The sequence below is a fragment of the Notolepis coatsorum genome (genome assembly GCF_963971535.1).
Source record: "Notolepis coatsorum genome assembly, chromosome: 1".
Lineage (NCBI taxonomy): Eukaryota > Metazoa > Chordata > Actinopteri > Aulopiformes > Paralepididae > Notolepis > Notolepis coatsorum.
This window is the reverse complement of record NC_140165.1, coordinates 214,888,958-214,915,317: the sequence shown is the minus strand read 5'-3', so window position 1 is coordinate 214,915,317 and position 26,360 is coordinate 214,888,958. Positions and strand designations below refer to the sequence as shown.

Sequence of the window (26,360 nt, the reverse complement as noted above, 5' to 3'; positions counted from 1 at the left end):
TAGTCTTAGCTATACTGACCAAGCAGCTCAGTCTCTCTATTGACGACTTATTAATGGTGATGGGCTGATTATTGGCCGATACTGTCTTCCGATCCATTGCTTTTACTAAACACTATAGACTTAAGACCATCAGTTTGGGGTCATTGGACAAAAACGATATGCAATATGATCGATGTTTCTCTAATAGAGGCATACAACACAAAATTGTAAAGCGCTTTGGCTAAAAGCGCTATATAAATGCAGCCATTTAGCATTTATCTAACATTATTCTATGTGTCAAAAATGCAAATCAAGTCATGTTGCTTTGATTCCTGGCATGGTAGACATGTTTCTAATGCAGTATGGTGACATGGTAGACATGTTTCTAATGCAGTATGGTGACATGGTAGACATGTTTCTAATGCAGTATGGTTACATGTTGTCATGGTTACATGGTAGGGATGCACTGGTACCATGTGTTCACCACCGATTATGTACAGACTTGGACCGTTTTTTTCGGCATTATACAAAACTGAATGAGATGTAATCCTTTCTTTCTTGTCATCAGAGAGATCTTCATGTGGTATTCATGTGGTATTTGTGACGTCAGAGGATACTATCCGGTCAGTGTTCCACAACACAGACTGGATTGTATTCCGCGACACAGATAACATTAATGCCTACACGGAGACAGTGCTGGACTATGTCTGTACTAGGGTGAAAGAAACAATCCCCACTACCAAAATGAAAGTTTACCCAAATCAAAAACCCTGGGTAGACAAATCCGTCCGTGAAGCTCTGAGAGAGCGCACCAAAGCATACAATGACGGCCTAGTGGCAGGCAACATGAATGACCACAAGGTGGCGCAACACAACGTAAGGAGGACAGTGTCAGAGGCCAAACGGCGCTACAGGGATAAAATTGAACTCCAGTTTGAACAAGCTGACTCTAGAGCTATGTGGCAGGGGCTCAAAACGATGACAGACTACAAAGGCGCCTCCCTCAAACTGAACAATGACATCTCCTTAGCAAACGACCTCAATACCTTCTATGCGAGGTTTGATGCTGGTAATAACAACACCAGCTCACAAGCCTCGGCAATGGGGGGGGGGGGGTCGGCTGCTGATGGAGGCGCAGTGTTCAGGGTAACAGAGCATGAGGTGAGGCGGACCTTTAAAAAAGTGAATATCAGGAAGGCAGCAGGTCCGGACGGCATCCCCGGCCGCGTCCTAAAAGTCTGTGCCGACCAACTGGCCCCAGTATTCACTGACATATTTAACCTGTCCTTAGAACAGGCTGTCATCCCCACCTGCCTGAAGAAGTCCACTATTATCCCTGTACCCAAAAAATCCAAGCCTGCTTGCCTCAACGACTACCGCCCTGTAGCTCTCACCTCCATAGCCATGAAGTGCTTTGAGAAGCTAGTAAAGGGCTACATCTGCTCCTCCCTCCCCATCAACATGGACCCCCTGCAATTTGCATACCGCCCCAACAGGTCCACGGAGGACGCCATATCCCATGTGCTGCACACAGCAGCATCACACCTGGACAAGAGGCAGGGGAACTATGTGAGAATGCTATTCATCGACTACAGCTCGGCATTCAATACCATAGTCCCCTCCATACTCATAGCCAAGCTCAGGGACCTGGGCTTGGGCTATGACCTCTGCCAGTGGGTCTTGGACTTCCTGACTGGCAGACCCCAGGTGGTGAGAGCAGGCAACTGCACCTCCTCATCCATCACCCTCAACATAGGGGCCCCCCAGGGCTGTGTTCTGAGTCCCCTCCTCTACTCCCTGTACACACACGACTGTGTGGCTCAGCGGAGTAGCAATACAATCGTCAAATTTGCTGACGACACAGTGGTGGTGGGCCTGATCTCTGCCAACGACGAGAGGGCCTACCTGGAAGAGGTCAAGGTCCTGGCGGGATGGTGCCAGGAAAACAGCCTCTCCCTGAACGTCAGCAAAACAAAGGAGATGATTGTGGACTTCAGGAGGTCGGGGGTCAAGGACTACAGCCCCCTCAGCATCGACGGGGCACCGGTTGAGAGAGTCAACAGCTTCAAGTACCTCGGAGCCCACATATCCGAGGACTTGAAATGGACCATACACATTAACAGTGTGGTGAAGAAGGCACGACAACGCCTCTACTTCCTCAGGCGCCTAAGGAAGTTCCAAGTCAGCCAGAAGATCCTTAAGAACTTCTACTCATGTACAATAGAGAGCATCTTGACCGGCAACATCACCTCCTGGTTTGGGAATAGCACTGCAAAAGACCAAAGCAGACTACAAAGAGTGACACGTTCAGCCGAACGCACAATTGGAGGGGGGCTCCCCACTCTCCAGAACATTTACAACAAGCGTTGCAAGGGGAAGGCTAAGAGAATTATTAAGGACTCGAGCCACCCGAACAACTGCCTCTTTGAACTGCTGCCGTCAGGCAAGCGACACAGGAGTCTCAAGGCGAGCACAGAAAGACTCAGAAGTAGCTTCTATCCCCAGGCCATCAGGCTGCTAAACGAACAATGAATGAACACTACACAACAACAACCACCAAACACACATAGCACACACATCCACACGCACACACTCACTTTAAACAAACACACTGTAGCACCCACTACACACACTTTATAGCACACACCCACTTTAAACAAACACACTGTAGCACCCACTCCCCACACTTTATATTTATGGATGAAGGATTGCACTACAACTCGTACACCTTACTGTAAATTGTACCTAAAATTGTACCTCATCCCATTTCTGCTTTGCACTAGATAGTACTGTACATTAGTACACTGCATAGTATTGTGTATTGTATATTATATGGTAACCCAGAACATTGTACATATGTCTATACCGAACAACTGTGACCTCATTCTTCTTCTAAATTCATGCTATATTATGTTATTATGTTATTTGATACTATCTTGTCTAGCACAGTCTCTGGAGCGTAACAGTAAGAAGCATTTTGTATGAAAGTATTCTGTACTTCTGTATGACAACTATTAAAGAACTTGAACTTGAACTTGTATCAGAGAAATACACCCACACGCACACGGTGCCTCGTTTTAGCCCTGGTATTGCCACCAATAAGTAACCAGTACCTGTATCGACGCACCCCTGATTAATAGGCTGTATGCAGAATCTCTAGGGGGTTTCTAGGCCGTTGTGAGCTACAGTTGTGACTGTAGTAACTATCAGCCCTGGAGCGCAGCATGTTCTGTACAGTGTATATGTTATTCAAACAGGGCAGCCATGTCATTCTCTCACTGTGTCTCATCATTCTCATTAAACTTTTCCATGTGTGTGTGTGTGTGGGGCGGACGGGGGGGGGGGGGGGGGGGGGGCGTGGACCCTGGGACGAGATCTCCTTGGTTTTTAATTAAAGCCAAACACAGTGATAAGTGGGTTGGGGCCCTCAGGCTGCCTCTCTGAATGGTACGCCTCTCTGCTTAGTCCGCATGCAGAAGGGGTGTAATTGTGCCTGATCTGAAGATAGACGGGGACAGAGTCATTGGGCTGCCTGGGTTTTCCCCCCTGTTCTGAGGAGGACATGTGGTAACCATGGGGATGTGAACCCATGTGTTCTGTGTGCCCCCCCCCCCCCCCCCCCCCCCCCCCCCCCCAGATAATCTCTGAGAGCAGACCCCTAGCGGACTGAAGACATTATTTCCTCAACTATGTTGAACTTTCTTCAACATATTGTAACAAAGGTAGCAGACAGGGGTAGGTGGAAGGTGCAATATGGTTGTACAAATAATCAAACCACACAGTCAAACAGCTTTAGCTCCCCGCTGGACAATGGCCAGGGGCATTTATTTAAACAAAACAGAAAATTAAGAAACAAACAAAAATCATACTGGCTCCCAGTGAAGCACCGAATTGTCTTTGCTATAGTCCAGTCTTTAACTAGGCTGGGGCCGCTGTCCGGCTTACCGGCTGTTTAACTCACGGTTTGGTTGTCTCCCCACAGCTCTCCCACTCTCCATTCCAAGACACCATCTGATGTTCTTGGTCTGTCCTCTTTGAGAGGCATGCTGATTGCTAATTGAAAGACAGCTGTGTGTGTGTGTGTCTGCATGTGTGCAGCTGTCAGTCTTCTCTCCATTGGGGGGAGCCAACAGGCAGGAACATAGCATCCATTGATCACCATTCCCCTCAGCCCCCTTACATACCCCCCCCCCTTCAGTCCCTGCTTGGGAGAGGCAAATAAGGTCCAGAGGGCATCCCTCCGGGACAGGGCGTCTGCGTTCCCCGTGTTTGGCTCCCGACCTGTGGATCACAGAGAAGTCAAACTCTTGCAAGGAAAGAAACCATCTACCGACTCGAGCATTAGTCTCCTTCTTTTTGGACATCCAGACTAGGGGTGCATGGTCAGTTACGAGAGAGAAATGTCGGCCCACCAGATAATATCTGAGACGCTCCAGTGCCCACTTGATAGCCAGTCCTTCCTTCTCTACCGTAGCATATCCTTGCTCCCTTTGGTTCAGCTTCCTACTGATGTAGAGTACTGGATGTTCCTCACCTCGTATCTCTTGAGAGAGTACGGCTCCTACTCCCACCTCTGACGCATCCGTTTGCACTATCATCTCCTGCGTGAAATCCGGGGTGACCAGAACGGGCCGTGCACAAAGTGCCTCTCTGAGACCCTGGAACGCCTTCTCTGCCCCTTCCGTCCATTCCACCATGAGGGGCTTGGTGGCTTTGGTTAGGTCTGTGAGGGGAGCAGCTATAGAGGAGTAGTTAGGGATGAAACGAGAGTAATAGGAGGTAAGTCCCAGGAATGTCTTTACCTGTTTCTTAGTTGCTGGTCGGGGCCACTCTTCAATAGACTGAACCTTACGCTCCTGTGGTTTCACATTTCCTCGTCCGATGGTGAAACCCAGGTATTCAGCCTCCTCCAAACCAAGCTTGCACTTCTTTGGATTGGCTGTTAAACCTGCTTTGCGGAGAGCCTCCAATACCGCGGCAAGCCTGTCCAAGTGGCTCTCCCAGTCCTCACTGTGGATTACCACATCATCCAGATATGCAGCTGCATACTCACGGTGAGGTCTCAACACTTTGTCCATTAGCCTTTGGAAGGTGGCTGGGGCTCCATGCAGGCCAAAGGGCAACACAGTGTATTGGTACAGCCCTGTGGGGGTAGCAAACGCAGTCTTCTCCCTGGAGTCAGCTGCTAGGGGCACCTGCCAATACCCCTTGGTTAGATCCAGGGTGCTGATGTACCGGGCCTCCCCCAGCCGGTCAATCAGCTCGTCAACCCTAGGCATGGGATAGGCATCAAATTTAGATATTTCATTAAGCTTCCGAAAATCATTACAGAACCTTTTTGTGTTGTCTGGCTTAGGGACCAGGACGATTGGGCTAGCCCATTCACTATAGGACTCCTCTATGACGCCCAGTGCCCTCGTGGCTTCTGGGGTTCTGTAAGGCCGCATTTTCACCTTCCGACCCGGCTCTGTCTGGATGTGGTGTTCCACCAGGGTGGTCTGGCCTGGTACACTGGAGAACACACTTGAGGCTCTCTGCACCAATTCCTTCATCTGCTGCAGCTGCATTTTTGAGAGCCCTGGCCCATACGTCTCCTCGACACCTTCATCCCTTGGTGAGGAGTAAGGGAAGACACAAGGAGAAACACAAGATACCAGCACATCTCTGGCATACCACATCTTAAGCAGGTTGACATGATAGATTTGAATAGGCTTTCGGCGTCCTGGCTGGCACACTTTGTAGTTAACTGGGCCTACCCTTTCGGCCACCTCATATGGTCCGTGCCAGGAGGCCAGAAACTTGTGGTCAGTGGTGGGTACCAGTACCAACACTTTATCCCCAGGTTGGAACTCACGTGGCTGTGCACCCCTATTATAGACCCGTCTTTGGGCTTCCTGGGCTTGTGACATATGTTCCCTTACCATTGGCCACAGTACCTTCATGCGGTCCCGCATCACCTCCACATGTTCCACCAGGCTGCGATGTGGGCTGGGCTGCTCCTCCCAGGCCTCTCTAGCCACATCAAGTAGGCCCCTTGGTTGCCTTCCATACAGGAGTTCAAATGGTGAGAATCCTGTAGATGCCTGTGGTACTTCTCTAACGGAAAACATGAGGTAAGGCAGCAACTGATCCCAGTCCCTGCCATCCTTATCAACCACTTTCCGGAGCATGGACTTCAGGGTCTTGTTAAATCTTTCGACCAAACCATCCGTTTGTGGGTGGTATACTGAAGTTCTAATTTGTTTTACCTTGAGGAGCCGACACATGTCCTTCATGATCCTAGACATAAAGGGGGTCCCTTGGTCCGTAAGTATCTCTCCGGGTATCCCAACTCTGCTGAACATCTGGAGCAGCTCCCGTGCAATGCCCTTCGTTGTCATGTTCCGGAGAGGAATGGCCTCAGGATACCTGGTGGCATAGTCAAGGACAACAAGGATATATTGGTGTCCCCTTGCAGATTTCACTAGCGGTCCCACTAGGTCCATGGCAATCCTATCAAAGGGCACCTCAATAATCGGCAATGGTATCAGTGGATTTTTGAAGTGGGGTTTTGGTGCCATCTTTTGACATTCTGGGCATGTGCGACAGTAGTCTGTTACCGCTCTTACCACTCCTGGCCAATAGAACCGTCCCCTGATACGGTCTCTGGTCTTCTCGACCCCCAGATGGGCCCCGAGGACATGGCTGTGGGCCAGGTGTAAAACTGTGGACACATACTGTTTGGGCACCACTAGCAAACATCTTTTTTGACGGTCCACCATCTGAGCATAGTAGAGAAGTTGATTTTTTATCAGAAAATGGGGATATGAGAGTTTACTCACCCCGGGAGCCAGTTTCCCTTCTATCTCTTGCACATTGCTCCGAGCATGCAGCAGATTGGGATCCCCCAACTGGGCCGTACCAAACTGTCCTCTCAACCGGGGTAAGGGCTGGGCTCCCTGCTCGGCTTCCCCCGAGCTCACTTCATCTGGAAAGGAAGCAAATGGGTTCTCCAACTCCTCTTCTGAGCTGGGCCCTGTGGAGCTCTGGTCATCGTTCTCCGGAGCAACACACACCAGCTTGGAGGCCTCTCCTCCTGGGGAATACACCTTTGGGGAAGTTAGTACACGTTTGCGTCCTTTTGAGGTTACATTACATCGAGTATATTGAGTTCTCTCGCTCACCTTTTGCCTCCGGTATAGTTTCTCATAGAGGGGGCAGTCTCGGCCAACCAGCACCGGGACGGGGAGACAGGGAACCACTCCCACCTTCAGTTCACAGGTACCCTGAGGTGTGGTGAGCTGAACCTTACCCACAGGATATTCCCTGGTATCCCCATGAACACAGGACACAGGTATCGACTCACCAGGTTCCAGTTGGTCAAGGAGATGGGGTTGGACCAGTGAGACTGAACTACCTGAATCCACCAGTGCTCCTGCATCCTTTCCATTTATTTTTACTGGCACCATGTGGGGAGGGGAGCATTCGGTGGCCCAACAGGAGTCCAGTAGGTGGCAAGGCCTCCCTGAGCCTCCACCAGCCGAGGCCGCAGTAGGCATGGATTCATCACTTGTGGGGCAGTCCCAGGCGAGGTGTCCCACCTCTCCACACTCAAAGCACCTCCTCCTATCCCCAAGCACTGGGAACCGTCTGCGTCTCAGCACCTGGGCCCTCATTCATCAACGTGAATTACGCACAGATATGTGCTTAAGCTGTGCGCACGACCATTTCTAAGCAGAGTGTGGGATTCATCAATTTCAACTTGAACTTGACTTTGTGCTTATATTTACACACAGCTCGGACCATGCGTACCTGGCGCCCGTTGGTAGAATATATTATTACAACAAGGAAATTAGCTTCTGTGCATTAGTTTCAACACTGGCATGTTCTGTATGAACCGTAATTCATTATAGTTCATTGTAAAATAGCAACAGTAGTGTAATTATGGTCAAAACCCTATAAATAGCATTTGGAATAATAGATCTTTCTCTCAGAATGAATGCAGCATGGTTTATATAGCGTTATCGGAATATACGGGGTGTACTGACTGACTGCGCTCCGCGTAGCTCAACTCGTTATTATTTTGCGCACAGACCGCAGAAACACGGGAACGTTTTGATTATATTTAAAAGGCTTTACGTTAAACGAAACAAGTGGAATTTCGAAGCTGTAAGCAGAATACAAGTCATATGAACACCCACGATATAGTGTTCTTCCCCCTTTTTACTGTATAAGAAAGAATAAAAAACGCATTGCAATGACACCAGATAGTGGACAGACTATGTAAATATGATGATGGGATTCAAGTTCGCGTTTGTTGATCATAGGCATGCTGTCAGAGTATGATATCTTAATCAAACATTCTAGAACATTTGTCGTCACAGATCATGTCATAATAGAACATAGGCTATGGCATGGTCCATCATGATATTGTGTAGACTGTTATTACTGTACCGGTACCACCCATTGTGACAACAGCCTTGTGAGTCCCGCACACAAACATGATGGAATTCAAGTTCATGTATTGAAAGGCAGGCTACATCATACATGCAGTGAGATTCATTGTTCTTGTATATGCTCTCGTATTATTGTTTATATAGGCTACCCAATACTGACATCAAAATAGATTGTAGTATGCCTCTAGAAATCATATGCAGCAGGTAGAAAATTGACGGAAAATCCATCGTGATTTGGAATAAAATTGAGGAGAACTTTAATCCCTGGGTATTAATCAAACAACACGGGAAAAGGCAGTCATATTCCAGCACAGTCTTTATTAGTGTTTGCGCTGCCCAGGCAGCAATGGTTAATAGATATCATATCCGACATCACCGTACGTGTACACGTCTGTCAGCCTGTCTCATAACACGCTTCCCTCGGCTTAGTCCATTTTTTCACATTTCATGGGGGTATTCCATTACCGTATATGGTTAATCGGGGCGGTTCTGGTATGCAAATACTTAAAACAGTGCACGAGCTCAAACGTAGGATCAAAGTCATATTTATCAAGACAGGTGTGCGTAGAACCTGTGTACGCACGTGTGATAAATCCCGTTTTTTTTGTGCGTGCACAGATTCTAAATTCCGTGCTTAAGTATGGAAATAGAACACTTTCTACGTCACATTGATGAATGAGAGCCCTGGTCTTCTCGCTCTGGTTCTTTTTCCCACACTCGGGCCTTCTCTGGGACTTTCCTGTTTTTCCCAGCCTCTGGTCGCTCAGTCCTTCCAGACTTTAGCAGTTCAATTGTGACCTGGTGGCTTTCAACAAGATTGACCAGATCATCAATCCCGGTTGGGTTACCATGGCTCACCATTTTCTTGGCATCATAGGGTAATGTACGGATAAATTTGTCCATAACCACTCTCTCCAACACACTCACCCCCTCTGGGTCATTAGTCAGCCAGGATTTTCCCAAACGAGCTAGGTCATAGAGCTGGGCTCTGGCAGACATCTCTGGGGTGTATTTCCACTCATGAAATCTTTGGGCTCGAGCATGCAGGCTGTAACCATACCTAGCCAAAGTCTCTTTTTTTAGATGGGTATATACCTTAGCTTGTTCAGGGGAGAGGTCAAGATAGGCATGCTGCGCAGGCCCGGTGAGAAAAGGTCCAATGAGATCTGCCCAGGTGTCCTCAGCCCACCCCTCCCTGGTGGCTGTTCGTTCAAATGCCAGAAAATAGGCTTCCACATCATCATTTTCAGTCATCTTGGGGATAAACCTGCTCGGGTTGGGTTGACCCCCAGCTCCACTGTGATGGGTAGGGCCTGGCGCCATACCTTTCTTCATCTCTGCATACATGAGCATTCTGCTGCCTTTGTTCTGCCAGGAGCTCCCGGTGCATAGCCTTCTGCTCCTCATTGGCCTTTAACAGCTGTATCACCAGGTTCTCCATGCTGTTTTTTTTTTTTTTTTTTTTTTTTTTATAAATCAAGTCTGTTTACTATTTGTCCATGCAGCTTTTAACAGTGTTTGATTATTGTACAAACATATTGCAATGCCCGCATTCTCCACCAATGTAACAAAGGTAGCAGACAGGGGTAGGTGGAAGGTGCAATATGGTTGTACAAATAATAAAACACACAGTCAAACAGCTTTAGCTCCCCGCTGGACAATGGCCAGGGGCATTTATTTAAACAAAACAGAAAATTAAGAAACAAACCAAAATCATACTGGCTCCCAGTGAAGCACCGAATTGTCTTTGCTATAGTCCAGTCTTTAACTAGGCCCCTGTCCGGCTTACCGGCTGTTTAACTCACGGTTTGGTTGTCTCCCCACAGCTCTCCCACTCTCCATTCCAAGACACCATCTGATGTTCTTGGTCTGTCCTCTTTGAGAGGCATGCTGATTGCTAATTGAAAGACAGCTGTGTGTGTGTGTCTCCATGTGTGCAGCTGTCAGTCTTCTTCTCTCCATTGGGGGGAGCCAACAGGCAGGAACATAGCATCCATTGATCACCATTCCCCTCAGCCCCTTACAATATATATATATAAAAATATATATCCATATCTGTCTGGATATACCTGCATATAATCTTTCTATATACCTACGTATACACCTGCATATAACTCTGTATGATAGCATGTACAATAATGCTGTATATACTGTATACATATATTTATTCTTATCATATATACTGTATATTATCTGTCTGTACATACCTGCATATAATCCTTTCTATATATCTATAGACTACATCTATATCATCTATATACATATCCCTTACCTACTCTTACTAGTTACACTGCTGGCCAGTATGACTTACTACTAGGGGTGGGAATCACCAGAGGCCTCACGATACGATATTATCACGATACTTAAGTCACAATACGATAGTATTAGATTAGATAGATTGAAAATATTGCGATATGCTGAGTATTGCGATATATTGTGATTTATTACCTTTTTTCAACTGCAAAGTAAAACTTTGTCAACATGTTTTATCTAATAAAATAAGGTTTTCAGTCTGTTCATTTCACTTCAATAATTTTTATTGCAGCAAATGGGATTTTCTCAAGCAGACAGATGTCAACACTGTAATCTGTGTTGCATGTACCTGACAAACTGAACTGTTTGTATTACAGTCATATTCCAACTTAACTGAATACACGCGTGTGTGTGTGGACTACTGTACTATTACAGGTATTGAAATGAACAATGCAACTTCCTTATACATTTTTTTAAATAAAAATATTGCATAATAAATAAATTGCACCACCTCCTAATAGACAGTCTCCTCCCCACCGCATGTATATATTCCCTCCCCACCGTATGTATATTTCTCTCCCACCCACCCACCCCCTCCTAATGTACAGTCCCCTCCCCATCATATGTATATACTCTGTCAGGATCTAGGGGTAACAGTACTGTATATTTGAATACCGTTTATGTCACAAATGTATCAGTACTAAATACCCATATGTCCCTATGCCATAAATGTCATGTATGTTGTGTATGTCATAAATGTCTATATGAATTGAAAATGGGGGACCCTGATGTAAACAAGACAAACGTCTTTCTCAGGTCTGCATCCCCTTAACAATTGTGTGTATTGAGCCGTACTGTATTGTACCCATTCTGCAATCTGTTAAATAAAGTTTTCATTCATTCATTCATTCATTCATTCATTCATTCATTCATTCATTCATAATAAAATATCGATACTTGGCGTCTTTGTATCGATACAGTATCGCCACGCAAAGTATCGCGATACTATACTGTATCGATATTTCCCCCACCACTACTTACTACCATACTGTCTTTATACCTGTATCACTGTACATGATACTACAACTCTGTACATACATCTGATTAGCACTATTACTCAGTAGTACTAATTTATATATTTTATACCCAGTTTATGCCAAACTTCTTTTTGTTGTACTGTACTTGTGCTGTATGATGACAATATATTTTAATCTAATCTAATCTAAAACCTTTCTCGAGTTGGGACTCCTACGGTTGAAAATTGTTGAGGTCTGCTCTCCTCTGGGTGATGTCATTGAGTTTCTCTGTGTGTAATTCTATTTGTGATGCTCTGTTTGTGGGTTGGCAGGTACAACATAGAGCCCAGTCTCTACAGCCCCTACTTCTCTCTGGGCGCCTGCATGGAGGGCCTGGACCACCTCTTCTCTCGGCTGTACGGGGTCTCCCTCATGTCCGAACACCCCGGTGCCGGAGAGGTGTGGAGTGACGATGTCCGCAAGCTGGTGAGACTCGGGCGATGGTGCAAAATATGACACTGTGTTAATGGTGGTTTTATTGTGGGATAGAAGGGGACGCCGATAGCCAGTTTTCAGCCTCCAATCCATTACTTTGACTGAAGAGTACAGACTTAGACCGTGAATCTTTGTCATTAGACAAAACTGACTGAGATGTAATCCTTTTCCTTGTCATCAGAGAGATCTAACATGCTTCTAGTGTAAAAAATGCAGAAAACCAGTACCTGTATCGCCGCACCCCGTATGCAGAATCTCTAGGGGGTTTCTAGGCCGTTGTAAATGCCCTAGAGCGCAGCATGTTCTGTACGGTGTGTATATGCTATTCAAACAGGGCATCCATTCTCTCATCGTGTCTCATCAATCTCATTAAACGCGCGTGTGTGTGTGTGTGTGTGTGTGTGTGTGTGTGTGTGTGTGTGTGTGTGTGTGTGTGTGTGTGTGTGTGTGTGTGTGTGTGTGTGTGTGTGTGTGTGTGTGTGTGTGTGTGTGTGTGTGTGTGTGTGTGTGTGTGTGTGTGTGTGTGTGTGTGTGTGTGTGTGTGTGTGTGTGTGCGCGCGCTTTTCTAGGCTGTGGTTCATGAAACTGAAGGGCTGCTGGGTTACATATACTGTGATTTCTTCCACCGGACAGATAAACCTCACCAGGTACACAGACACTCACATTTAGTATGGGCCTCATGCTGCATTCCTTTATGGTCGGAGGTCATGCCCTGTCAATATTTCTTTGTCATTAGTTCTTAGGTCATGTCCTATGTCATTAGTTCTTAGGTCATGTCATTAGTTCTTAGGTCATCTCCTATGTCATTAGTTCTTAGGTCATGTCCTATGTCATTAGTTCTTAGGTCATGTCCTATGTCATTAGTTCTTATGGTGTTTTACAATAAAAGATGCAACTTGTTTATATGTCAGTTTTGTTGAATGGTGTATTTCTTCTGACGGAGCTAGGCTAGTCGATTCCCCCTGCTTACAGTTCCTATGCTATGCTAGGCTAGCATGGAACGGGATGAAAAGCTCAGATTAAATTAATATCCCATCTCCTTCTCTGACTCTGGAGAAGATGGTGCTGGTATTTCCAAAATTCCCTTTAACACATTGGGTGCCACGCCCCTTCCGGGAAGTGCATAGGCCTTGCCGCCCATTAACCCCATGTAAGCTCGAGCCCAGCTCTCGGCGTTGCTACCAGCTTGGCTGGTCGCTCATACTAACACAATTGGCAGTGTTAGGCGTGGGAAAGCTGGTGGGTCGGTCCTGGTCGTTGTAAACAGCGACTCCTACAGTTCGGTCGGGGCGCCTGCACAGCGAGGGAAGGATCTGGAGGGAGGTACTGTGACCTTCCACACGTTACACTCTCCCAGTGAGAATCTGCGCTGCCAGGCTGGCTGCACAATGTGTCGGAGGAAAGCATGTGATAGTCTCCGGCCTCCCGGACCAACAGTAGGGGGGGGGGTGCGCAACAACCAGGAAGGGGGTTGGGAATTGGAATAACGACTAACAGTGGGATGGGAGAAAAATTGGAAAAAGGAGGGGGGAAAAAGATAATAAAAAATACAAATAAAAAAAACCCATGTAAGCGCTCACCTTGTTTGTAGAGCTAAACCTATATTTTATATTATAGCTATGGGTCTAATAAATCCGTCGATTGTCAGTGGGTTTCTTACGGTCAACGTGCATTTCCGTTTTATACCGTGGTGAATATGAGTATAGTTTGAGTGATTCTGAGTAATCCCAGAAAAAGACGCGAAAACAGCGTTTTTGTGTAATTCAATAAACACGTTGCCATTCCTCGCTTGGATCAACAATCAATCTGAAATCAACGCTAGATTATCGGTATTATCTTTTATCATGCATGCATGAAAGGGGTTGGAGCAGGGCGCACCTCCGTGCCGTGATGTGACCAACGGGACACAGCACACACACATTTACGCACAGACACGCTTCGATCACGGGCAAAAGAATATCGGATCAACGCAAGATTGGTAATATATAGTCTAGGGCTGACCTTCGAATTTTGTTTTGGAATTCGAAGCTTCGGGGCCGAGATTCGATTTTAATTCGAAGCTTCGAGATTAAAAAAAAATATTATTATTATAAATATATTTTCTTAATTTTTTCTTTTTTTATGTTGTGGGACTTGTACAGCACTTTGTTCAACTTTGTCAGTGCTGTAAAGTTTAAACCTTTTTAAATCTTAGACAAACTAAACACTTTGCTTTCATGAAATATTGTAAGCCGTCATTTGAGGCTTTATAAAAGCAGCACAATGAACACAAATCTGTCAGTGCCGAGTCCAACCTCATCTTAAATATCAAACAGCATTGCTTGTTCCAATTAACAAAGAGAGGCAGAGTTGATTTTGCAAAAAAAAAAAAAAACATATTTCTTTTTGATTTTTTATATATATTAAAATTTTATTTTCATATTCGAAGCCCATGCCCATCGAACGAAGCTTCGAAGTATTTAAGACAGCCCTAGTCTTTACCTTGTATCTGATGTACTGCAAAAAGAATAATCCAATTATCTGATCGCCATTCCAAATACTGGTCGCGGTAGTCTGTCCCACGTTATCCAGCATTGCACATGGACGGGCGGGCGGATGAACTCGTCGAGGCAACCGTGGTGACCGCTTGTCTTGCCGGAGTGTTCAGACCCCGCCTAGGGCTGGACGGTATGGTCTAAAATGTATATCACGGTATAATTTGAAGCATAGACGGTAACGGTATATATCACGGTATATTAACTTATCTTAAAATGTCTATATAAATGCTTCTGAAGGGGTAAAACACTGGTATGGCAGCTATTACTGTACTCTTGTATTACTAGGACATATTTCACACAGTACAGAGGTATTTTAAGAACATTTATTGTGCAAAACTGCAATAGAAAAATTTAAAACCTTTTGTGTCTGCAGGTAACGTAACGCGTAACGTAAATAATCAAAAATAATAAAATTATTCTGTTACAGCTGCTGAGCTATACTATAGCTAATGAATGGCAATCAATATCTTCCTTTTTAATGAAATAGGTTTAAGAATCGAATCAGGATTGTTAGCAGAGAGAGAGAGAGAGAGAGAGAGATAGAGAGAGGGGGATGGGGGAGACAGAGTGAGAGAGAGGGAGGGAGGGAGGGGGCTGCTGCTAGAGTGGAGCTAACGTTGGCTTGCTGAATCTACATCAACAGGCTGCTAGGAGCTAGCTAACGTTAGTTTTCTGAAGGCTACATCAACAGTTAACATTACATAAGGTTTTAGCGCGACGTGGGCATTCCAGAATAGCGAGGATGCAAAGCATGTTAGACGATTGGACCCGTCGCAGAGTTTACATTACACATAGAAACTGCGCGACTCGCGAGAGAAGTTGTCACACAGCTGTGTGCAACGCAGGGCTGAAGAGCTCGTTTGCTTCTAGAATTGAAGGTCCGCTCTGTTCCGTGTCTATTATGAAATGACAATTGCGTGTTGACACGCCCACTACGCAAAGCCTCTGTGCTCCTAAATAATTTTTCCAGTTCGCACATATCTATTTTGCGAGTGAAATAGTCACTGTAGAGCCCTGCCTCAGCAAGCTAACGTTAGCTCCACTTAGCAGCCCCCTTCCTCCACACTGTGGTTACGTCATTGCTACTTTAGAGTTGCTCTACCGGTCACAAGGTATAGTCAAAATCCATACCGTAGCGCAAATTCATACCGTTTATACCGTCCACCCCTAACCCCGCCCCACGCCGCAGCTCGGCCGAGAAAACAAACTACATCGTTTCAAATGGAGTGCAATACCGGCCGCAAGGCGTTAGGCGGCGGTATCGACCGTCTGCGATCTCAGACACATTCAGTACAGCATGCACATGGTGCCTCGATGGATAAAAGGAAAACCGAGACAAAAACCGCACTCAACCGCTGGGCCACAGAAGCGTAAATCTACGCGAACGGCAACCAATGTGTTAATGTGCCTTGTTATCAGCAGGTTATCTCAATCTAAATTATATGCATCAAAATGGATCAAAGAAAATATCATATCATTCTCTAAAAAGAATATAAAGGGATTATGGAGCATTTTGAACAGAATTATAAAAAAAAAGGATCATTGTCCACAGATTACCCGCAATGCTTCATTGACAACGGCAAAACAATAACCTATCTAAATGAAATAGCTAATGGATTCAAATGACTTCTTTGTTATTAATATAGGACCCACACTTGCAAATGAAATTATAACAGCAGATACAGAGGAAAATGTGCCAGCCGATGAGTGGGGTTTCTGTAACCCAAACTCTATGTTCTTGAGTGAATGAATGAATGAATGAATGAATGAAAACTTTATTTAACATATTGCAGAATGGGTACAATACAGTACGGCTCAATATACACAATTGTTAAGGGGATGCAGACCAGAGAAAGACTTTCGTCTTGTTTACATCAGAGTCCCCCATTTTCAATTCATAGTGAATTGAGAGCTGTGGAGGAACAGGAAGTTATGGAAACTGTTAGCAAATGCAAAAACAAGACATCTACTGACTATAATGACCTAAGCATGTCACTTGTTAAAAAAACAATGGATACCATAGTAAAAACCGTTTACCTTCATGCAACTTGTCATTCAGGAATGGTGTATTCCCAAATAAAATGAAAAAGGCAAAGGTCATCCCAGTCTACAAAGCAGGCAATAAACACTTCACAAACTACAGACCAATTTCCTTGCTCTCACAGTTCTCAAAAGTACTGGAGAAATTATTTGTGGACAGGTTGGATCACTTTGTAGAAAATAATAACTTACTAACTGAGAACCAATACGGTTTTAGAGCCAACAGATCACCCTCAATGGCATTGATTGAAGAAACCTGGCTTGGCTTCAAAACCAAATTTTCATCAATACTAAACAACATGGCCCCCCTAAGAACCACCAGGGTAAAAAATCGCGCTGAGCCATGGATGCACACTGAAATACTGACCGCTATGAAAGCCAGAGACAAAAAATGCTCAGAGTTTCGTAAAAGTCAGTCAAAGCTTACCAAAAGCACGAGCAGTGAACTCCAAGACCAGGTGACTGAACTCAAACTAGAAAGAAACAGACTAAGAAATGACGTAAACTCCATGATCAAAACTGCTAAAAAAAATTCATCAATGACAAAACTGAGGAAAACAAAAATAAACCATGTGAACTTTGGAAATTACTCAACAATCAACTAGGCTGCAGTAAAAAACTTAAAACCAGGTTCTCAAACATAAACATAAAGACGGACAACACGCTCATCACAGACAAGCTGGATGTAGCCAATTACTTAAACACTTTCTTCACAAACATAGCCACAACACTGGCAAACAAACTACCCTCCCACTCAGGGCAGTATGGGGTAGAACACATAGTAGCATACTACAAGAACCTAGGCGTCCACAAAGACGACTTCAAACTGGAAATGGTAACTACAGATGAGGTACTCAAAAAACTGAGCGCCCTCTAACCGAACAAGGCCACTGGCCATGACAACATCCCCTCCAAATTCCTCAGAGACTCAGCAGCCGCCATCACCCCAGTCATCACACACATAATAAACCTCTCCATAAAACAGGGACACGTCCCCAAGGACTTCAAAATTGCGAGAGTAACACCCCTGCACAAAAAGGGAAGCAAATTAGACCCAGGCAACTACCGCCCTGTTTCTATCCTTACATCCATCTCGAAAGTCATGGAAAAAAGAGTATACGAACAGATCGAAAAGTACCTCGCGGCAAAAAATCTAATCTACGAATTCCAATCTGGCTTCAGAACATCCCACTCCACTGACGCATGCCTTCTCTATTTGAACGACCACATCAAACAAGAGGTGGACGCGGGCAAATACTGCGGCATGGTCATGCTGGACCTACAAAAGGCCTTCGACACTGTCAATCACACCATTCTGATTGACAAGCTAAAAGCAATTGGTTTTGATAGTCTATCAATGAGCTGGATACAATCCTACCTGGAGGGGAGAGAACAGATGGTGGAGGTAAACGGTACCCTATCCCCCCCCCCTCACAGTTTGATTGATTGATTGAAAACTTTATTAACAGATTGCAGAATGGGTACAGTACAGTACAGCTCAATACATACAATTGTTAAGGGGATGCAGACCAGAGAAAGTCTTTCGTCTTGTTTACATCAGGGTCCCCCATTTTCAATTCATCGTAACATATATGACATACATGACATACAGATAGACAGTACTGCTACATCTATACATTTATGACATACCAGATTTGCAAATACAGTACTGTTTGTGATACAAAAAGAGTCCAGAAAAAAAATGGGTATATAGTATACATTTGACGTAGAAACTGTACATTGGATTGGGGGGGGGGGGGGGGGGACTGTACATTGGAGGCGATTGGGGGGGGGGGGGGGGGGTTGGGTAGGAGTGGGGGGGGGGGGAGGTTGGGTAGGAGGGGTGGGTGGGGGGACTGTACAACTGTACAAACAAAACTGTACATTGGAATATTGACAAGACCATACTTGGTAATTTACTGTACATTGGAGGGGGTTGTGTTAGGACATTTACAAGGGCCTGTTTCGAATTGCAGTCTCCCGTAGGTGTTTTTTGAGAGTGTTTTTGAAAGTGGGTAGTGATTCACATTCCTTTACAGCTTTGGGTAGGGCGTTCCACATTGATGTGGCATAATTGCGAAACGTGTTTAGTCCCTTGTTTGAGCCGAATCTGGGTTTAACATGATTTGTGGAGCTCCCTCTGGTGTTGTGATCGTGGTATTCACTGACCTTTGGGAAGTATTTTGACATGTACCTTGGTCGTGTAGTGTATCTTGTAGACCAGGCCCATTGCAAGTTGCTGTACTCTGTCGTCTACTCTAAGCCATCCTAGGTTGTCAAAGTGGGCAGGGGTGAGGTGGGTTCTAGGAGTAAGGTCAAGCAGTAGTCTGACCAGTTTGTTTTGAGATGTTTGTAATTTTGTTTTTAGCGCCTTTGAGGTGCTTTGGTACCATGAGGTGCAAGCATAGTCGTAGTACCCTTGAATGAGTGCTCCTGCCAGAGTCTTCAGGGTATTCTTGTTTACCAGTGAGGAGATCCGGTACAAGAATCGAGTTCGTTGGTTGATTTTTTTTATTACATTGGATGCCATTTTGTCACAGGAAAGATTTGCCTCTAGGATGGAACCCAGGTAGGTAATATCTTCTTTCCTTGTGACAATATTGTCACCCACTGTAACTGAGAAGCCGTCTGTCTTGCTGAGTTTGTTATTTGAACCGAAGAGAATGGACTCTGTTTTGCCCGTGTGTAATGATAGTTTATCAGCGAGCCATATGCCGATTTTGCCTAGTTCTGAGCTGAGGGTTTTTTCAACCTGTAACTTGTTCTTGTCAGAGACCAGCAGGGCTGAGTCGTCCGCAAACAGGAACAAGTTGCAGTCACAAGCTGACGACATGTCATTTGCATAAATTAGGAACAGTAGCGGACCTAGTATGCTTCCTTGTGGAACACCACAGCTTACTGTGAGGGGGGGGGATAGGGTACCGTTTACCTCCACCATCTGCTCTCTCCCCTCCAGGTAGGATTGCATCCAGCTCACTGATAGACTATCAAAACCAATTGCTTTTAGCTTGTCAATCAGAATGGTGTGATTGACAGTGTCGAAGGCCCTTTGTAGGTCCAGCATGACCATGCCGCAGTATTTGCCCGCGTCCACCTCTTGTTTGATGTGGTCGTTTAAATAGAGAAGGCATGTGTCAGTGGAGTGGGATGTTCTGAAGCCAGATTGGAATTCGTAGATTAGATTTTTTTCCGCAAGGTATTTTTCGACCTGTTTGTATACAATCTTTTCCATGACTTTCGAGATGGAGGTAAGGATAGAAACAGGGCGGTAGTTGCCTGGGTCTAATTTACTGCCTTTTTTGTGCAGAGGGGTCACTCTCGCAATTTTGAAGTCCTTGGGGACGTGTCCCTGTTTTATGGAGAGGTTTATTATGTGTGTGATGACTGGGGTGATGGCGGCTGCTGAGTCTCTGAGGAATTTGGAGGGGATGTTGTCATGGCCAGTGGCCTTGTTAGGTTGGAGGGCGCTCAGTTTTTTGAGTACCTCATCTGTTGTTACCATTTCCAGTTTGAAGTCGTCTTTGTGGACCCCTAGGTTCTTGTAGTATGCTACTATGTGTTCTACCCCATAATGCCCTGTGTGAGCTGTGGTGTTCCACAAGGAAGCATACTAGGACTGCTACTATTCCTAATTTATGCAAATGACATGTCGTCAGCTTGTGACTGCAACTTGTTCCTGTTTGCGGACGACTCAGCCCTGCTGGTCTCTGACAAGAACAAGTTACAGGTTGAAAAAGCCCTCAGCTCGGAACTAGGCAAAATCTGCATATGGTTCGCCGACAACAAACTATCATTACACATGGGCAAAACAGAGTCCATTCTCTTCGGTTCAAATAACAAACTCAGCAAGACCGACGGCTTCTCGGTTACAGTGGGTGACAATATTGTCACAAGGAAAGATGAAATTACCTACCTGGGTTCCATCCTAGAGGCTAATCTTTCCTGTGACAAAATGGCATCCAATGTAATAAAAAAAGTCAACCAACGAACTCGATTCTTGTACCGGATCTCCTCTCTGGTAAACAAGAATACCCTGTAGACTCTGGCAGGAGCACTCATTCAAGGGTACTACGACTATGCTTGCACCTCATGGTACCAAAGCACCTCAAAGGCACTAAAAAACAAATTACAAACATCTCAAAACAAGCTAGTCAGACTACTGCTTGACCTGACTCCTAGAACCCACCTCACCCCTGCCCACTTTGACAACCTAGGATGGCTTAGAGTAGACGACAGAGTACAGCAACTTGCAATGGGCCTGGTCTACAAGATACACTACGCGACCAAGGTACCCATGTACATGTCAAAATACTTCCCAAAGGTCAGTGAATACCACGATCACAACACCAGAGGGAACTCCACAAATCATGGTAAACGCAGATTCGGCTCAAACAAGGGACTAAACACGTTTCGCAATTATGCCACATCAATGTGGAACGCCCTACCCAAAGCTGTAAAGGAATGTGAATCACTACCCACTTTCAAAAACACTCTCAAAGAACACCTACGGGAGACTGCAATTCGAAACTGGCCCCTACAAATGTCCTAACCCAGTTGTACAGTAAATGACCAAGTATGGCTTTGTCAGTATTCCAATATACAGTGTACAGTGTCGTCGTCCCCCCTACCCAACCCCCCCCCCCCCCCCCCCCCACCTCCAATGTACAGCCCCCACCCACCCACCCAACCCCACCCCACCCACCCAACCTCCCCCAATGTAAAGTTTCTACGTCAAATGTATATACACTCTTTTTCTGGACACTTTTTGTATCACAAACAGTACTGTATTTGCAAATCTGATATGTCATAAATGTATAGATGTAGCAGTACTGTCTATCTGTATGTCATGTATTTCATATATGTTATGATGAATTGAAAATGGGGGACCCTGATGTAAACAAGACGAAAGTCTTTCTCTGGTCTGCATCCCCTTAACAATTGTATGTATTGAACTGTACTGTACCCATTCTGCAATCTGTTAATAAACTTTTCAATCAATCAATCAATCAATCAATCAAGATTGAATTAACTGAAGAAATAATAACAAACATAGATACAAAGTTGTACACAGTTGGAGTCTTTGTAGATTTAAAGAAAGCCTTTGACACAATAGATCACAAAATCCTTATAAGTAAAATGGTCAAATATGGCTTCAGAGGGGTTGTGTCAGATTGGCTTGAAAGCTACATAAAAAACAGAAACATTTTTACAACTTGGAGATTGCAAATCTAGATGTATGAAAATAATGTGTGGAGTCCCTCAAGCAGGGCTCTACAGTGCAACCATTTTACTCTCATTTTCCCCTAAGAATATGTGTATGCGAACCGGAAAAATCAATTACTCGCACAGTGTGCGAGTGAAGATTACAACCTCAGTCGTGCTTTTTTCTCTCCGCTGCTAATCGTTCAAAAACTACAAGTCCCACATTCCACTCAAGCCAACGGTCCAATCACAGTAGAGTGACGTGGCTGGTTTCAAGGGAAAGCAAGGAAATGACCAATCGGAAGCTCTCATTTGCTTTTTTACTTCCGGAAAGTCCGCCATTGCGCTACGCGAGACTTTTCCGAGACGGCAACATTAAGTTAATGTAACTTATTCTAGTCTTACCAATAGCAATAGATTTTTAGAACACCTAGATTTATCGATAGCAATAGTAATATAACGTTAATGCAACAAAACGAATGCCTTGCTTTGTTAATCATAACGTTGATGCAGTAGCGTATGTCGTTGTGTTGGCTGTAACGGACATGAGAATAACATAACACTGTGTACACATTAAAACTGCGATTATAATCGATTCTAACTTTTTCAAATCGATGCAGTTGAATTTTCCCCTTAGGATCGATGCATTGCGATGCATTGTTACACCCCTACACCAAAGACACTGGCCCACTGTGCATGTGTGTATGTATGTGTGTGTGCTAACTTGGCTAGCGTTATCAACAGCAGAGGTGGGTGCAAGCGGTGTGACGTAATTGGCAGAATCAACTGTCAATCTGACACGCACACTCATAAACAATGTTTCTGTACTGGGGCGGCTACGTGGCGTAGTGGGCAAGGCGCTCGCCACGAATGCGGAGACGCTGGGCTCGCCTGTTCGAGCCCAGCGCTCCACATTTGCTTTCAGTTTAGCTGGTCGTCCGTACTAATACACATTGGCCGTATTAGGGGGTGGGAAACTGATGGGTGGGGATCGGGCGTTGTGGACAGCGACTCCTACAGGTCGGTTGGTGCGCCTGCGCAGTAGAATCAGGAAGTGTCGGGGGCAGCGTGAGCCTCCCACGCGTTACTCCTCGCCACTGAGAGATCGAGCTGCGCAGGTGAAAAGATGCGACTGCCGTTACCTCAAGTACCGGAGGGGACTTGTGCTATGTATGACTTAGTCCACATTGCAGCCGGCTTGTGGGAGGCAAGAAACAGCGTTCGTGACAGGGGAGGGTTGAATTGGATGTTACGAAATTGGGATGGGAGAAAATATAGAAAATGGGAGAAAAAGTGGATCAAAAAAAAAAATCTAAATAAAACTAAATGTGTTTGGAAACCGCCAGATAAAAACACACATTCAGTTGATAATGGATAATAATAGAATAGAAAGAGTATATGAAAATAAATTCCTAGGAGTGATTTTAGACCATAAACTCTGCTGGAAACCCCATATAGAATATGTGAGGGCTAAGATGGCAAAGAGCATCTCAATTATTAGTAAGGTGAGACATGTACTCAATCCCAACTCATTGCACACTCTGTACTGTGCAATGATCTAGCCTTACCTGCATTACTGCACAGAGGTATGGGGTAACACATACAAAACAACCATAAATACATTGACTATCCTACAAAAAAGAGTAATAAACAATGCAGGATATTGGGACCACACACACACTGTTTCTACAATCACACATTTTGAAGTTCATTGATATGGTAAACTTTAAAAGTTATGTACAAAGCAAGAAATAATCAATTACCGGTAAATGTAAGAAGCAAATTTCTGGATAAAGCGGATACAACCTCAGAGGATCATTGAACTTCAAAAAACCTGTGATGAAAACCAACCTGAAAATAATGTGTATCTCCTCTTACGGAGCCACCCTGTGGAATGGGCTAGAGGATGAACTAAAATATTGTGAAAACATAAATCAATTCAAATCTAGACTAAAAAAAATCTATGTTCGATAGGTACCGAAGGGAAGAAGAGCTTTAATTGAATATTAATTAAAACAAATACATATGATACTGTATTGTACGTTACATTATATAATCATATTATAATAAATTTGTATATTATATTAAACTATATTTACACTATATACTATTATATTATTGTACTATATTATATTGTATATATCATGTACTATATATCTCATATCACATTATATATGTGTTGTATACACTATTATGTACTATATACTATTATATATACTGCAGGTATACTATACTGTAATGTGTACTGTAATGTGTACTATATGTGTGTACTATATGTATGTACTATATATGTAAAAAAAAAAAAAAATTAAGTCTTCAGGGGTAGGACCCGACAAGCCTAGTGCTTCTCCCTAGCCCTCTTCGGACAATTGGACAATGCTGCAATAGCAGCTGGTAAAACTTTGATGATTTATGGAATGACCATTATGTGTCCAAAACCCGAAATAAAAGCATTTCGACCCAAAGTACCCAGAACTTTTTGCCCATTGTTGCCTGTGATTGCAAATTAATGAAAAGGGTCTCAATCAGGCATTCCAGTGTCTCAATACTAGAACACGAAGGACAGTTTTCTCCTTTAAATGAACAGACCAATGTTCCCTGCATACTCTTTTGGGCGACAGTGGCTCAGGAGGTAGAGCAGTCGTCTGGTAATCCAGAGGTTCCCAGTTCGATTCCCACTCCTCCTGGGCAGCGTGTCGAAGTGTCCTTGAGCAAGACACTTAACCCCTATATGCTCCTGATGAGCAGGTTGGCACCTTGCATGGTTGCCTCTGCCATCGGTGATGAATGTGTGAGTGAATGGGTAAAATGTGAGGAACAAATTGTAAAGCTTTTTGGATAAAAGCGCTATATAAATGCAGCCATTTACCATTTTATATATTGGTCCGTGCATTGAACAGGAACGTGGAACAGCACAATGCATTGGCAACTCACACAAGTACAGATGACTTGTAGTATTTCCAAATGGGGATTTGTTTGAAGTGCAAATCACTCTCTTGCGCCCGAGTCGGGTTCCAAACTTTTGTCATCATTGCCATGCGGTTGTTGTTGAATTATTGGCTCTTTTCATCTTGAGTAATAGGCTTGCATTTGCTATTGCTATTAAATTAACGTGATGTTGTATCTGTCAAGTAACAGCACAATGACCCAAGTCTTAGTCTTATCCTATTTTATCCTTATCCTACATTTAAAGGGTGGACACTTTTTTTCCCTGCTCTAGTGTCAATATCAAGTATATAACAATCCTATCCTATACAACATTTTTGAATTATTGGCTCTTTTCATCTCAGGGAATAGGCTTGCATTTGATTTTCATTCCACTATGAAATGAAAGTGATGCCAGGTGCTAGTCTTATCCTATTTTATCCCTATCAACTCTGCGTTTTGGAAATACTTCACCTATAATCACAACCCTGTTTTGCTTACACAATGTTGTAACTAAGAGATCTGCTGAGAAAAAGAAGTTCACTGTTATTAACTTCTAATATGAGTTTCATGCATCAAACTAATGTTAGGTTTGGCATTTCCTGGTTGATAAGATTACGGTGGCCTAGTAATGGGCAATAGCAAACTTTAAATACTTAACCTGCAAACATAAGACTGTTCTGACAGCACAATGTTGGTGAATCCTTTTTAATGCATATTATGTATATCAATGAACAAAAGAATTGACTGGTTTGCACTGCAGATTTATTGAAAATGGCGGTTGAAATAAAATGCTGCGAGTACTCGACCAAATGTCCAGCACTGTAAGTCCCACCCGCATAGTTACTATACTTTTGGAAAGTACTACTAGATTTTACCTACCTACCTATTTTACCTACATACAGAGCAGGGACCTTTTTGGGGGTAAAATAATGTCCTCTTAATTTAGACCCTGGTCCCCGTGATGGAAAACGCACAGAGTTCCTCAAAAGGTTCCTAGTTCCTGGGGAAAGTTCAAAACAAGGCTTCTGAGAGCCAAAATAATGTTGTGGGGGGCCAACTGTTTGAGTAATTCTTCCCTGGGGTGTCAGTTCAATCATCAGATACTTTACAACTCAAATTGATACAAAGCTGTTTATATAAAAAAATTAATAAAAATTAAGTACAGAATACAGCACGGATGAACGGAATACATTACAAATAATGATATACTGTAGGCCACAGAAAGGTTAGTTACTTACTTAACAATCAACAGTTTCTACATGTGCACCCCCCTTTTATAAGGAACAAAAGTCCCTTAAAAACTAACATCCGAGGCGCTCTAGTAGCACGCCATGTAACGCGCTGCGTCACGAAACGGCCGACCCGGATTCGACTCCCGGACGCGGCGTCCTTTGCCGAATGTCTTCCCCTGCTCTGTCTCCCATTTCCTCCTCTCCCTCTCTCTCTACCAGACTGCCCGGTAGTACAAACCAATA

The 26,360-nt window shown here is 44.4% G+C and overlaps 1 protein-coding gene across 1 annotated transcript in view; it reads left to right on the top strand.

The window, feature by feature from the left end:
- Positions 1-26,360, top strand: part of LOC311233347 (mitochondrial intermediate peptidase-like) — a 198,290-nt gene that overhangs the window by 30,938 nt on the left and 140,992 nt on the right. The window contains exons 11-12 of the mRNA XM_084320322.1: positions 12,016-12,169; positions 12,748-12,825. Of these exons, the coding sequence (XP_084176448.1) occupies positions 12,016-12,169; positions 12,748-12,825 (232 nt within the window). The remainder of the gene's footprint in view (positions 1-12,015; positions 12,170-12,747; positions 12,826-26,360) is intronic.